Source organism: Ranitomeya variabilis, chromosome 2 (genome assembly GCF_051348905.1).
Source record: "Ranitomeya variabilis isolate aRanVar5 chromosome 2, aRanVar5.hap1, whole genome shotgun sequence".
Taxonomy (NCBI): Eukaryota; Metazoa; Chordata; class Amphibia; order Anura; family Dendrobatidae; genus Ranitomeya; species Ranitomeya variabilis.
In genome coordinates, this window is record NC_135233.1 from 48,180,963 (window position 1) to 48,197,407 (window position 16,445).

At 44.0% G+C, this 16,445-nt stretch overlaps 1 protein-coding gene across 4 annotated transcripts in view; it reads right to left on the minus strand.

Moving 5' to 3' along the window:
* Window positions 1-16,445, minus strand: part of THADA (THADA armadillo repeat containing) — a 629,866-nt gene that overhangs the window by 83,557 nt on the left and 529,864 nt on the right. For all 4 annotated transcript variants that reach the window (XM_077282381.1, XM_077282382.1, XM_077282380.1 and 1 more), the window contains exon 36: window positions 14,760-14,891. In XM_077282381.1, coding sequence (XP_077138496.1) covers window positions 14,760-14,891 — 132 coding nt within the window. The remainder of the gene's footprint in view (window positions 1-14,759; window positions 14,892-16,445) is intronic.

Here is a 16,445-nt window from a genome sequence, read left to right on the forward strand (position 1 = left end):
AATTTTAGCCCCAACTCATCTCTCCTTCCGGCCGGCAGATGGCAGCAGAGATTGGGGGCACTGCGCATGCGCCCGCCATTTTCTTTCCATAGGAAGAAGCCGGCGGGCAGGAGGGGACGCAGGAGGACCCAGGGACACCGGTAAGTATAGCAGGGTCCCCGAATCCCCCTATTTCTCTGTCCTCTGATGTGCGATCACATCAGAGGACAGAGAATGACCGATCGCTTTTTCTTTTTTTTTTGCGACCGCCGGTAAACAGTTAATTACCAGCGATCGCAAAACAGGGGTCGGTAAGAACCGACCCCGATCATGTTCTTTGGGGTCTCGGCTACCCCCGGCAGCCGAGACCCCAAAGATCCTCTGGGTGCCGGCAGGCGGGCGCACTGCGCATGCGCCCGCCATTTTTTGCCGGAAGATGGCGGCGCCCATCGGGAGCCACGAGGAGCACCGGGGGTGACAGGTGAGTATCGAGGGGCTATCGGGGACCCCATTTCTCTGTCCTCTAATGTGCGATCACAGATCACAGAGAAATTAAAAGGGAGATCGCGTTTTGTTTTTTTTTGCGATCGCCGGTAAACGGTTAATTACCGGTGATCGCAACTCGGGGGTCGGTAAAAAACCCCTGAATCATGTTCTCTGGGGTCTCAGCTACCCCCGGCAACTGAGACCCCAGAGAAAATCCGACTCTGGGGGGCGCTATTCACTTTTTCCACAGCGCCGTTAATTAACGGCGCTGTGGTTTAAGTACCCTTAACTGCCGCAGTTAAAAGGCGTATCTGCGGTCGTTAAGGGGTTAAATCAAATATTACCAGAGAATTTTGAAAGTGAAAGATCAGACCTGGTGGAGAAAGAAGAGCAATTCTCTAATAAGATAGTTATTTTCATGTAAACTATTAATGTAAAAAATAAAATGACGATTACTCTCAAAGCCTAGCAAACAATATCAATATAAATTCACAGCAGCAAGGTCATTTGGGCAGGGCCAACATCTACAGTAATTTGAGGCCGATAACTTCACAAACTAAAAAGTTGCACATAAGCACATACAGAGGTACAGGGACAGGGACTGCTACAGTTGTGGCCAAAAGTATTGACATCCTTGCAATTCTGCCAGATAATACTCAGTTTCTTCCTGAAAATGATTGCAAACACAAATTCTTTGGTATTATTATCTTCATTTAATTTGTCTTAAATGAAAAAACACAAAAGAGAATGAAGCAAAAAGCAAAACATGATCATTTCACACAAAACTCCAAAAATGGGCCAGACAAAAGTATTGGCACCCTCAGCCTAATACTTGGTTGCACAACCTTTAGCCAAAATAACTGTGACCAACCGCTTCCGGTAACCATCATTGAGTTTCTTACAATGCTCTGCTGGAATTTTAGACCATTCTTCTTTGGCAAACTGCTCCAGGTCCCTGATATTTGAAGGGTGCCTTCTCCAAACTGCCATTTTTAGATCTCTCCACAGGTGTTCTATGGGATTCAGGTCTGGACTCATTGCTGGTCACCTTAGAAGTCTCCAGTGCTTTCTCTCAAACCATTTTCTAGTGCTTTTTGAAGTGTGTTTTGGGTCATTGTCCTGCTGGAAGACCCATGACCTGAGGGAGACCCAGCTTTCTCACACTGGGCCCTACATTATGCTGCAAAATTTGTTGGTAGTCTTAAGACTTCATAATGCCATGCACACGGTCAAGCAGTCCAGTGCCAGAGGCAGCAAAGCAACCCCAAAACATCAGGGAACCTACGCCATGTTTGACTGTAGGGACCGTGTTCTTTTCTTTGAATGCCTCTTTTTTTTTTTTTCTCCTGTAAACTCTATGTTGATGCCTTTGCAAAAAAAGCTCTACTTTTGTCTCATCTGACCAGAGAACATTCTTCCAAAATGTTTTAGGCTTTTTCAGGTAAGTTTTGGCAAACTCCAGTCTGGCTTTTTTATGTCTCGGGGTAAGAAGTGGGGTCTTCCTGGGTCTCCTACCATACAGTCCCTTTTCATTCAGACGCCGACGGATAGTAATGGTTGACACTGTTGTACCCTCGGACTGCAGGGCAGCTTGAACTTGTTTGGATGTTAGTCGAGGTTCTTTATCCAACATCTGCACAATCTTGCGTTGAAATCTCTTGTCAATTTTTCTTTTCCGTCCACATCTAGGGAGGTTAGCCACAGTGCCATGGGCTTTAAACTTCTTGATGACACTGCGCACGGTACACGCAGGAACATTCATGTCTTTGGAGATGGACTTGTAGCCTTGAGATTGCTCATGCTTCCTCACAATTTGGTTTCTCAAGTCCTCAGACAGTTCTTTGGTCTTCTTTCTTTTCTCCATGCTCAATGTGGTACACAAGGACACAGGACAGAGGTTGAGTCAACTTTAATCCATGTCAACTGGCTGCAAGTGATTTAGTTATTGCCAACACCTGTTAGGTGCCACAGGTAAGTTACAGATGCTGTTAATTACACAAATTTGAGAAGTATCACATGATTTTTCGAACAGTGCCAATACTTTTGTCCACCCCCTTTTTTATGTTTGGTGTGGAATTATATCCAATTTGGCTTTAGGACAATTCTTTTTGTGTTTTTTTCATTTAAGACAAATTAAATGAAGATAATAATACCAAAGAATTTGTGTTTGCAATCATTTTCAGGAAGAAACTGAGTATTATCTGACAGAATTGCAGGGGTGTCAATACTTTTAGCCACAACTGTATATGGCGGCCTGCCTGTGCTGCCATCTGGCGTTTCTGCCCGAATTGCCATCCGGCGTTTCTGCCTGAGCTGCCATCCAACATTCCTGCATGCGCTGCCATTCGGCGTTCCTGCTTGTGTCTCCATCCGGTGTTCCTGCCTGTGCTACCATTCGGAGTTCCTGCCTGTGCTGCCATCCAATGATCCTACCCGTGCTGCCATCCAACGTTCCTGCATGCGCTGCCATTCAGCGTTCCAACCTGTGCTGCCATCCTTTGTTCCTGCGTGTGCTGTCATCCGGCGGCGTTCCTGCATGTGCTGCCATCCTGTGTTCCTGCGAGTGCTGTCATCCGGCGGCGTTCCTGCATGTGCTGCCATCCAGTGTTCCTGCTTGTTGCTCCATCCAGCGCTCCTACCCGTGCTGCCATCCTGTGTTCCTGCATGTGCTGCCATCCTGTGTTTCTAGAAATTGAAAAGAAATGTGGCACTCACCCCAAGGCACTGCTGAATTAGTATCCTTTATTCATCTTTAAAATGGAACAAACGTCATACGGAGAGGCGGCTGGGAACGGGGAACGGTGTAAGGAGGAAAGGAAAAGGACGACGGCCGTTTCGCGCCGATGCGCTTCCACGGGTCCACGAGCACACACTTAAAAACGTCATATCCTTTATAGGAGTTCAAATGACGCTGATTTACACAGATGTGAGATAAAAACACAAAATAAAAGTTATGTGCACATAATAGTACTGATAAGCCACGTAGATTAATAACAGTAGAAGGCATATAGCTAGAGAAAACAAATAGTAATATTATTTTTATAAAAAGACCGACATGTCCAATTTGTCATTTAACCCCAAAGGTCCCTGTGCGTTGGTTTCCAATATCCACCTTGCTTCATGTTGCAAGAGGATTTTATTACGATCCCCGCCCTGCAGGGGACTTTTAACCATTTCTAGGCCCGCAAAGCGTAGTGTATTTGGATTAGCATTATGTTGATCACGTATATGCTTAATAAAGCGAGGGCATCCTTTGCCAGAAATGACAGAGGTATAATGTTCCTTAAATCTAGTGACCATCGGGCGTATCGTTTTACCGATGTAGTAGAACCGGCATGGACAGAGGATAACATACACGACATATTGGGTTTTACACGTAATAAGTTGTTGGACATTGTGACAGACCGGACCTAAATGGATGGGATTTTCTACATATCTTAAACTGCAAAATTTGCAGTTCCCACATTTATAATTCCCTATTGGTTGGGCTTTTGTGAGCCAATTATTTACCGACGGGGAAAATCTATTTTTGACTATTAGGTCACCTAAATTTCTCGTACGTTTGTACCCAAATCTTGGTCTATTAGTGACTAGAGCCGCCAACTCCCTGTCATTTTGTAATATATGCCAATTCTTATTTATAGCTGCATATACTTCCCTGTCCATGGGACTATGTGTAAAGGTAAATGTAAATCTTTTTTGGTCACTTTCTTTACCGGGGGATCGAGTTTTTTGTCTCCGTGTTTTTAATACTTCTCTCTGTGTAAGTTGCCCCACACGATATTCTGCTTGTTCTAGGACTTTTAATGGATAATCTCTGTTTAAGAAATCAGATTTTAGTTCTTTAGTACCCCCGGTAAAGAAAGTGACCAAAAAAGATTTACATTTACCTTTACACATAGTCCCATGGACAGGGAAGTACATGCAGCTATAAATAAGAATTGGCATATATTACAAAATGACAGGGAGTTGGCGGCTCTAGTCACTAATAGACCAAGATTTGGGTACAAACGTACGAGAAATTTAGGTGACCTAATAGTCAAAAATAGATTTTCCCCGTCGGTAAATAATTGGCTCACAAAAGCCCAACCAATAGGGAATTATAAATGTGGGAACTGCAAATTTTGCAGTTTAAGATATGTAGAAAATCCCATCCATTTAGGTCCGGTCTGTCACAATGTCCAACAACTTATTACGTGTAAAACCCAATATGTCGTGTATGTTATCCTCTGTCCATGCCGGTTCTACTACATCGGTAAAACGATACGCCCGATGGTCACTAGATTTAAGGAACATTATACCTCTGTCATTTCTGGCAAAGGATGCCCTCGCTTTATTAAGCATATACATGATCAACATAATGCTAATCCAAATACACTACGCTTTGCGGGCCTAGAAATGGTTAAAAGTCCCCTGCAGGGCGGGGATCGTAATAAAATCCTCTTGCAACATGAAGCAAGGTGGATATTGGAAACCAACGCACAGGGACCTTTGGGGTTAAATGACAAATTGGACATGTCGGTCTTTTTATAAAAATAATATTACTATTTGTTTTCTCTAGCTATATGCCTTCTACTGTTATTAATCTACGTGGCTTATCAGTACTATTATGTGCACATAACTTTTATTTTGTGTTTTTATCTCACATCTGTGTAAATCAGCGTCATTTGAACTCCTATAAAGGATATGACGTTTTTAAGTGTGTGCTCGTGGACCCGTGGAAGCGCATCGGCGCGAAACGGCCGTCGTCCTTTTCCTTTCCTCCTTACACCGTTCCCCGTTCCCAGCCGCCTCTCCGTATGACGTTTGTTCCATTTTAAAGATGAATAAAGGATACTAATTCAGCAGTGCCTTGGGGTGAGTGCCACATTTCTTTTCAATTTCTATGGACATTTGTTGCTATTTTCATGTTGAGCACCCCCTCTGATGCCTGCATTTTATTGAATACTTGAGACCAATGAACTCTGGTGATAAAGAAAAACGCTTGTGTCGATACAGCCTGGTGCCGTCCGCACGTCTCACTTTCCTGTGTTTCTGCCTGAGCTGCCATCCTGCGTTAATGCACACAACTATATAGTAAAAGTCTGCACCGAAGCACCACACCTTTACAAATACTGATGCTTAACATTAGTGTCACCGCGCACACAATGCTGCGATGTGACATCTACCATGAATACTAGAACAATTGCTGAATTCTCTGCGGTGCCTCATTTCATCGCTCAGGACATTCCAAACCTGCAGATAATGCTCTTATATTTAATTTGCAATTTTCGTATAATCAGTGATATATTACTGGAGCGCCGTCATGGGACCTTCACATTCATGAATCACACTAATTGCTTGAAAACAATGAGGCATTAATCTGATAATATGGATATGTTCCGTAAATCAGAATAATGACTAGAGTGGAGAGATCTTAGACTTTGTGTGGGTGTGATCCGAGGAAAGGAAGCAGGATTATTAATCTAAAGCAGAGTCTATAACATTGTATGTTATGATTAGTGCTCCTGTACTCATAATGATTGTAGATTTTGTTTTACCTTTTATTTGTTTTTTACAGACGTTAAGAGTACAGAGACTCAGTCATACAACATGTAGCTCATGGCCCCATATTGTGCAATCAAAAGGCCCACCATTAAGTAATTGTCTTCACTGTATGGATCATAGAAGATGAACAATGTTTGCCATTGACATTATATTAAAAACCATCCAGTAGTATGGCGCTATCTGGTGTTAAAATGTATAGAAATGTGCATGTCCACCGAATGAACTGCGAGTTGATGGTCACTAGTGATGAGCGAGTATACTCGTTACTTGGGTTTCCCTGAGCATGCTCGGGTGGTCTCAGAGTAATTTTGCCGTGCTCGAAGATTTCGTTTTTGTCGCCGCAGCTGCATGATTTGCGACTGCTAGACAGCCTGAATACATGTGGGTGTTGCCTGTTTCTTAGGGAATTCCCACATGTATTTAAGCATGTCTAGCAGCCGCAAATCATGCAGCTGCGGCGACGAAAACTAAATCCCCAAGCATGCCAAAATACTCGGAGACCACCCTAGCGTGCTCGAGGAAACCCGAGTAATGAGTATACTCGCTCATCACTAAGAGTGTAAGTTCTTATGTGCAGGGACCTCTCTCTCCTGTAGAGTGTCAGCTCTTATGGGCAGGGTCCTCTCTCCTGTATAGTGTAAGCTCTTATGGGCAGGGTCCTCTCTCCTGTAGAGTGTAAGCTCTTATGGGCAGGGTCCTCTCTCCTGTAGAGTGTAAGCTCTTATGGGCAGGGTCCTCTCTCCTGTATAGTGTAAGCTCTTATGGGCAGGGTCCTCTCTCCTGTAGAGTGTAAGCTCTTATGTGCAGGAACCTCTCTCCTGTAGAGTGTCAGCTCTTATGGGCAGGGTCCTCTCTCCTGTAGAGTGTAAGCTCTTATGTGCAGGGTCCTCTCTTCTGTAGAGTATCAGCTCTTATGGGCAGGGTCCTCTCTCCTGTATAGTGTAAGCTCTTATGGGCAGGGTCCTCTCTCCTGTAGAGTGCCAGCTCTTATGTGCAGGGTCCTCTCTCCTGTAGAGTGTCAGCTCTTATGGGCAGGGTCCTCTCTCCTGTAGAGTGTCAGCTCTTATGGGCAGGGTCCTCTCTCCTGTACAGTGTAAGCTCTTATGGGCATGGTCCTCTCTCCTGTAGAGTGTAAGCTCCTATGTGCAGGGTCCTCTCTCCTGTAGAGTGTAAGCTCTTATGGGCAGGGTCCTCTCTCCTGTAGAGTGTCAGCTCTTATGGGCAGGGACCTCTCTCCTGTAGAGTGTAAGCTCCTATGTGCAGGGTCCTCTCTCCTGTAGAGTGTAAGCTCTTATGGGCAGGGTCCTCTCTCCTGTAGAGTGTAAGCTCCTATGTGCAGGGTCCTCTCTCCTGTAGAGTGTAAGCTCTTATGAGCAGGGACCTCTCTCCTGTAGAGTGTCAACTCTTATGGGCAGGGACCTGTCTCCTGTAGAGCAGGGGTCCCCAACTCCAGTCCTCAAGGCCCACCAACAGGTCATGTTTTCAGGATTTCCTTAGTCTTGCCCAGGTGATAATTGCATCACCTGTGCAATACAAAGGAAATCCTGAAAACATGATCTGTTGGTGGGCCTTGAGGACTGGAGTTGGGGAACACTGCTGTAGAGTGTAAGCTCTTATGGGCAGGGACCTCTCTCCTGTAGAGTGTCAGCTCTTATGGGAAGGGACCTGTCTCCTGTTGAGTGTAAGCTCTTATGGGCAGGATCCTCTCTCCTGTACAGTGTCAGTTCTTATGGGCAGGGTCCTCTCTCCTGTAGAATGTCAGTTCTTATGGGCAGGGTCCTCTCTCCTGTAGAGTGTAAGCTCCTATGTGCAGGGTCCTCTCTCCTGTAGAGTGTAAGCTCCTATGTGCAGGGTCCTCTCTCCTGTAGAGTGTAAGCTCCTATGTGCAGGGTCCTCTCTCCTGTAGAGTGTAAGCTCTTATGGGCAGGGTCCTCTCTCCTGTATAGTGTAAGATCTTATGGGCAGGGTCCTCTCTCCTGTAGAGTGTAAGCTCTTATGAGCAGGGACCTCTCTCCTGTAGAGTGTCAGCTCTTATGGGCAGGGACCTCTCTCCTGTAGAGTGTCAGCTCTTATGGGCAGGGTCCTCTCTCCTGTAGAGTGTCAGTTCTTATGGGCAGGGTCCTCTCTCTGGTAGAGTGTCAGCTCTTATTTGCAGCGACCTCTCTCCTGTAGAGTGTCAGCTCTTATAGACAGAATGGAGAGATTAGCATCTCCCCTCTGCTGTCTGCTACATACCAGCATGGGAATTCTCGGGGATTTCCAGGCTTGTAATACTGCACATCTGGTTTGGTCGATAAGTGAGGGATTAATTTGGTCGGCTTCCCAAAATATATGCACAGATTTGATGGTGGGCCAAGTCTTCGTTCTATGCTTTTTACATTCATCATCATTGCACTTTTGGAGATTGCCACCATAGATGGAAAGTGTTCCAGCTTCTCCAAAATCACTTCCCCTCATAAGGAACTTTGGATCTCCTTATATATACGGGTAAGGTGCCAGCTAAAAGATGAATTTATAAATGTTCTACTAGAACAAACGGGGAACGTCTTTTGCTGAAAATTCATTTTCCCATTCTCTCTGCCACGTCTGTTGGGTTTATGACGGCTTAATGAATTTTGGATGTGTAGATGCTTTTCTGAAATGAGTGAAGTATTATTCTGGGACAACTGTGACAGGGAATTGAGCTAAGACATCTGGTAAAATAACTTCGGTTATGCTGTTTAACGTCCACCCACTGCCTATGAGCAGTGGAGGCAGCCAAGATGCAGGGCCTTACCTAGGAACTATTTGCTTTTTTTTAAAAAAAAATGTATGCAAAATATCAGGACATCAAAGACTATAAAGAAAATGGCCAGCTGTGTAACTGCCACACTGCTCATTTCTGTTATTCCCAAATTTCCTTCTCTTTCTGTTTCATTTTTTACCAGCAGGAAGATGTTACATCCTTTAGGCTTAGGAGTTTAACACCAGTAGACCAAAACTGGACAGGAAAGAATGGAAAATGAAGCAACCATTCGATATTAAGTGAAGCTCTGCCTCTCTGTCTTATGACACAGAATCAATGTTCATCTATAATATATGCAGTGTCGAATATTTTGTCTTTAATACATGACTATGACTCTTGACTATTTTATCGTTCTTTAAGAAATTAAAGCTGCAGATGTAGTTTGTAGGGCATTGTGAGCACGGTAAAGCATTGTATGGTACTTCTGTACAATACCCCCACCACCACCGCCACCCACTGTTCAAACTTCAGGGGTTGTACATGAACAACTGTTACCATACAGGTGCCCGTGATGGCATCTGTACTTCCTTGCGACTTTTCAGCTTGATGTCCCAACGAGAACCTAAAGTTTTGCATTGACAAAAACCATCAGGTGACTCAAGCATTCCTCTACTTGGCATTCCTCATGCAGGCCAAGAGTAAATGGTCCATTAGCAAGCGAAACTGTCATCTGAGTAAATAACATAGGAACTCCAAGGTCCACTTAATAGCCAACCACTCCTTCAGTATGCTATAATTTTTCTCTGCCAGGGTAAGTTTCCTACTCAACTAGGTGACCGGATGTTCTTCTCCGTTCACCTCCAGTGACAAAACCGCTTCTAGATCTACTTCAGTGGCATCTGTTTGCACGATAAAGCCTTTCTGGTAGTTGGGGCTGGTGAGGACGGGCTGTCCACACAACGCTAACTTCATGGACTGTAATGCTTCCTGAGCCTGAACGTTTCACCAAACCATGACTGATTTCCTTCCCTTTAAGAGATCGGTCAAGGGAGCCGATCTCCAGGCAAAATTAAGTATAAATTGTCAGTAATTACCAATGAAGCTGAGGAACGCTCTTACCTGTTTCATAGTAAGAGGCCAAGGTCAGTTTTGAATGGCCTCAATTTTGCTTACGGTATTTGGGATTTGATAACCCCACGGCCAATCACGTACCTCAAGTATCGGATCGGGCTTCCTCGGGACCTATTGCATATTTTGTTTTGGGTTCGCTGTCAAGCTCGTGGCTCGGAGCGAATCCACTACCGCTTGCACCTGAGACAGGTGGGTATGCCAGTCGGGACTAAAGATGATAATATCATTCAAGGACACAGAAACATACTGTACTTCTGATGGGGCTCTAAAACTATGTCCATTAGCCTTTGAAACGTGGCTGGGCCCCATGTAACCCAAAAGGCAAGATGACATAGTGATAGAGACCCTCTGGTGTAATGAAGGTGGTCTTTTCTTTTGCCGACTCTGATAGAGGCACCTGCCAAAAAACCCTTTCCTCAAATTGCCTCAGGGTAATGAGTAGCATAGTCTACTACCACTAATGTGTTGGTGGCTACAGCCTGACTTTACTATGGGCCCTAACAGATCCATAGCAATTCAGTCAAAAAGGTACCTCTATAATCGGCAGAGGAATCAATGGACTACACAAAATTATGGTGCGTATGGTCAGGGCATGACTCACAAAACCTCTGAAACTCTGCATACATCCTGGGCCAAAAGAACCATTGAAGAATACGCTTGTGTCTTTTTAAGCCCTAGGTGACAACCCAACATGTGTTTATTGGACTTCTCAAGCTCCGCCGGGGGTACAATTGGGTTACTACTGGTTGTTCCACTACTTCATCTCGGATTTTAGCAACTCGTGGTTGACCACCATACGCAAAAACACTCCCTCAGCTCCAGGTTGCTGAGCCACCCCATTTAATTCTATCGCTCTTTCCTGTGTCCAGGTCACTGTGAGATCCTGAAGCTGAACTGTCCCAAAAATCCCCTGGGATACCTCCAGCTCTGGGATTATTGTGGTCTCTTCGACCTCTACTGCCAACAACTCTAGGGGAAACCTATCGGTTTACAATCTTTCCCTATGAAGGTGACCGCTACGGCAGGTATCAACGACTCGGGATCCTCGGGTTTCGTACCCGGGCAGATCATTGTCCTAGGAGGGTGAATTTTACTCTTCCACAAGGACCAAAACAGGGGTAAGTCTCTTCCCAAAACAGTCACGTAAGGAAGTGTCTTCACTACTTCCACTACATGTTTAACCTCCCCGCACAGGGTGAAAAAGGTGACCTCCACCATCCGATACTCCTGGAGTTGCATGTGTACAAATGACTGACTTTTCCCCCAGTGGTTTCTAACCCGGAGATCAATGATCCATGGACGTCCCATGAGTCCAAAAGAGCCTCCGCCCAGTGTCCGTTGACGCACACCTGGCACAGATTGGGTTTAACAGCTGGGGCGACTGCGTCAAATCAAGTACATCGATACCTAACGAGTAAACCAGCAATCCATAGGTTCAGCAGTCACGGGGCAAATGGCTGCCACATTGTCCTGGCACATGGCACCGCTAACAACCTGATAGGGTAGGAAAGGTCCAGAAATGTGCAAGAAGGATGGGAAAATGAAATTGTCACTGCACAATTGGTAACAATCCCGAAAAGTAGGAAGAACGGGAAGAATTTAAAGAGACTAGGATGGATGAACACAGAACTGAAACACTTGTTAAAAAGGAAAAAAGAAATGTATATTAAATGCAAAGAGGGGGCATATCTAAAGAAGAATATAATGCTGTTGGCAGGGAATGCAGGGCAAGAGTTAGGAGAGCTAAGGCCAGTAATGAAGTGAGGCTGGGAAGTGAGACCAAAAGCAGTAAAAAAGGATTCTGGGGGTATTTCAAAAGCAAAAGAAAAGTCAAAGATGCTATAGGATTTTTACAGGATGAAAATAGTGAAGTGGTCAAAAATGACGTTGAGAAGGCCGAACTTTTAAATTCCTATTTTGCATCTGTGTTCGCTAAGAAAGCAATTGTAACCCTGTCTGACCTTCACGGTGCCATCGAAGTAATAAAATAATCCACAATATCTGTAAATAAAGAGATGTGAGGGAACACTTAGCTACTTTAAATGAATTTAAATCTCCTGGTCCAGATGAATTACATCCTAGGGTATTAAAATGAGCCAAGTGTGGTTTATCCGCGCTGCTTTTAGGCAATGAAGATCCAGATGGAAGTATAATAAAGGATTTTTATTCCAGGTTTTTCAATCAATGCATTTCAAAGACATTCTAAGACTTCTTCCTCAGGACACAAACCGTATATGGAAGAAGAGTGGAATGACTTTGAAACGCGTTGACTGTAAAATCTGGAATAAATATCCTTTATTATTATACTTCTATCTGGATCTTCATTGCCTACCAGCAGAGCGGATAAACTACATTTGGCTCCTTTTTCTCCCCTCTTTCCTGGTTGAAGGACCCGTGGATTTGCGGCGGCTGTTTCATGCATGTTCTTGGTTGTGGGTCGCACAGCCTTATCGGAATGGCATAATTTTATTTGACATAGTTGTTGCTCTCGGATCTATTTGCACTTTTTTTGCTCCTAGCCACTACTTTATTCTAGGGTATTGAAAGAGTTAGCAGAGGAAATTGCAGAAGCACCAGCCAGAATCTTTGAAAAATCCTGGAGATCAGGAGAAATCCTAGAAAATTGGAGAAGGGCAAATGTTGTCCCTATCTTCAAAAAGGAAAGAAGTTGGAGCAAGGAATTTAGCCTTATTTCTATACCAAAAAAGATATTTGAACAAATTATTAAACAGCACGTATGTACTTTGATAAGAATACAGTAATTACCCAGAGCCAGCATGGTTCCTTCTATGATGGAATCACTGACTGGGTGTATTAGGGAAATGCGGTATATATATATAGTGAATCTCGACTTCATACTATCCTTATTGAAAAAAATGACAAAGTATGGGATTGATAAGGCTAAGATTAGGTGGATTCATAACTGGCCCAGTGATCGTACTCAAAGTGGTAATAAGTAGTTGCACGTCCCATTGTAAGAGTGTTTCAGGGAGGTACCACAAGGCTCTGTCCTGGCCCCAGTGTTACTCAACATTTTTATAAATAATTTAAATACCGAAACCGAAGGTAAACTTATCAAATTTGCTCACAATGTAAAAGAAAGAAGGGATAGCTTACAATAGAGAAGACAGAGACATGATTCATAAGGATCTAGATAAGCTTGAACAATGGGCAGCGACTAATAAAATAGTATTTAAAGGGAATCAGTCACCTCATTTTGCCGCTATAAACTGTGGCCACTGCCATTAGGGGCTTATCTACAGAATTGTGTAATGCTGTAGAGAAGCCCCAGATGTAACCTCAAACAGAAGAAAAGCAAGTTATATTTTACTCACCTGTGGGGCGGTCCAATGCAGTGCGATGGGCATCGCATGTCCGGGTCCGATGCCTCCCATCTTCATGTGATGACATCCTCTTCCTTGCTTCTGTCGTGGCACCTGCGCAGGTGTAATTCTCTGCCCTGTTGAGGGTAGAGCAAAGTACTGCAGTGCACAGGCACCGGTAAAGTTCAGAGAGGCCTGGCGATGGCGATCTGCAGTACTTTACGCTGCCCTCAACAGGGCAAATCAGTACGCCTGCACAGGAGTCGCAACAGAAGCAAGGAAGAGGATGTCATCGCATGAAGATGAGAGGTGCCGGACCCGGACCTGCGACTCCCATCGGATCCGGACCTCCCCCCAGGTGAGTAAAATCGAACTTGTTTTTCTTATCTTTCAAGTTACATCGGGGGCTTATCTACAGCATTACAGAATGTTGTAGATAAGCCCCTAATGGTGGTGGCTGCAGTTTATAGTGGCAAAATGAGGAGACAGATTCCCTTTAACGGAGAAATGCAAGATTCTACATCTGGGCAAGAAAAATGAAAACATCATCTACAGAATGGGAGGAATAGAACTAAGCAACAGCACGTGTGAAAAAGACTTGGGTATACTAATAGATCACAGACTGCACATAACTCAACAGTATGATGCAGCAGCAAAAAAGGCAAACACAGTTCTAGGATGTATTAAGAGAAGCATAGAGTCTAAATCGTGTAAATTAATTATTCCCCTCTACTCCTCATTGGTCACGCCTCATCTGGAATACTGCATCCAGTTCTGGGCACCACATTTAAAAAAAAGACATTGAAAAAGTGAAGCAAGTTCAGAGAAGAGCTACCGGGATGGTGAGCAGACTGCAAACTATTTCCTACGAGGAACGGTTAAAAGGATCTGGGAATGTTTAGCTTGCTAAAATGAAGTCTAAGAGGAGACTTAAAGGGAACCTGTCACCAGTTTTTTTGCCTATCATCTAAAAATATCATCTAATAGAGTGTGAGCTATACATTCCCCAAAATATTATTGAGCAGCAATTTTGACTATGAAAAACAGATGAAATTTAAGAGGATCACAAGGAAAATTATAGTGCAAGGCAGTGGGAGAGAACTCAAATTCCCCACATTGTCATCAAATGCAAAGTTTTACTAAGTTTTTGATGCCCCATCTAAATTGTCAAAAGGTAGTTTTTCTTCCTAAAAATAAAATGCAGACACATTTAAAACAAAACTATAAAGAGGGTCACAGCTGTTTTCCTGGACTTCAGAGAAATGCATCCAATGGGTGTCTCTTCTCTACCTTTTTCTGCCTTGCTGGTTGCCACGCCCCGCGACATAAGATGTAATGAGGATTGAGCAGAAACTTAATTTATTTTCATCAATCTTCAAGAAGCTATTAAGTTGACGTTCCACATAAGAAGAAACTCTCCCATGATAATCTCACCCTCGCAGGACTTCGCGTCCCCAAATGCCCTACCACAGAGCTATGAACTGCACAAAGAAAAACGTATCATGTTCCATCTGTCATCAGTATAAAAATGAATCATCTCAACTATAATTTACACATAATGGCCGTACCTGTTCCGGAAGAGTTATTTTTCTGAGTGTGATACACACAAATTATATCTGCAGCAACATCCCTGACCTCTGGATCTTCACACTGAAGTAGCCACAACACACACATCCATAGCTGTAATGTATCCGACAGACCTGTAAAGACACAAGGGAACATTCTTACTAGAGTCAATGTATTCTGCACACATAAAATGGTTCAGAACAAACATGTGATACCATGGTCGAAGCAATAGCAATCTTTCTGAGAATTCGGCCTTTCTACCCACATTGGAGCCCACGTCACATATTCCAGCAGATATGGTGGTAATAAGAGTCCTTCATACAGTCCTGTTTGCCATTAGAGTGATGGAAACTGCCGAAACCTAATCAGTGGGATCTGTTGGGCGTTGGTGGTTTCCATAGTGCAATGGATCAGGGAGACATTTTGAACAGAACGTGATCTTTTGAGATTGTGGAACCGTAGTCTCCTGATAAAAGTGCATGGAAGTACAAGTCATGGATATGGATGATTAATTTTTCACCTTCCTCTTTTTCAGATGCCCAAACTATCGGGTCCATATGAAGACTTTGCACTATACCAGTCTGCCATTTTCTTCATTTCCTCAACGCTGTCTGGTCTTCCCTTCCTATGTGTCTACATATACTTTTTATTTTTTATCCTTGGTCTTCTAAGTCATGTATTTGGATTTTAGACTGAATTTGATTTTCAGGTTTTAGAGAGTAACTAAACTTTCTGAATGTTTTTTTCATATTTAGCAGTCACTTTAATTGCCTGCAGATCGGTGGAGTGAGAACCCCCACCGATGGCTCAACAGACCCTCAAGAAATGCCCAGCTCAGGAATCAAGAGCGCACAACTCCTGCCTGAGTGTGGTGTCTTGCATCCGTACTCTGATCAGTTGTTAACTTCCATGGTACCTGAGAATAGCCATTACAGCTGTGGTGTCCCAGCTCCGTTCCCACTTCAATCCTGGCACCGCAGGACCTGCAAACTATTTATAACGCTTTGATTATGTAGCGCCATCATATTCCGCAGCCCCAATGGGGACAGACATCATCATCACTGTCCCCGTTGGGGCTCACAATCTAAATTCCCTACCAGTATGTCTTTGAAGTGTGGGAGGAAAACGAAGAATCCTGAGGAAACCCATGCAAACACGGGGAGAACATACAAACTCCTTGCAGATGTTGTCCTTGGTGGGATTTGACATCGCTGCTCTACACAGAAGTCAGCGTTATTATTGTGTAGTTTCTGTCTCAGCCGAGTGTCTTGGGCAGCAGAGTTATTTCTGAGCAGAGAGGCTTTGGAGTGTTTACAGAGGACCTCAAGCCTTGTACCTGGCAGGCGGTTTACAGTGTTGCTCAGAGATGGTAGCCCTGGGAATAAGCATGGAGGAGAATGCTTTGATGTCGGCGTTGCCCAGGGGATTCGGAGCTCGTAGTGGAGCAATGTCGCTCCTTCTGGAGAAAAAAAATCAACTTTAAAATAAACTTTGTTTGTGTTTTCTGAGCTCCTTCATCTTTCATCCCTGAAGTGTAATGTTCTCCCTTCCCTCCTCCACTGATGCGGCACGGGTATTTCAAGAAAAGAAAAGACTCATTCCAAAAAAAATGGAAATGTGTACAAACACAAAGATCCCAAAACGAAGCAATCGGTACTAAGCAATATAAATACAGGATGGCGGCTGCA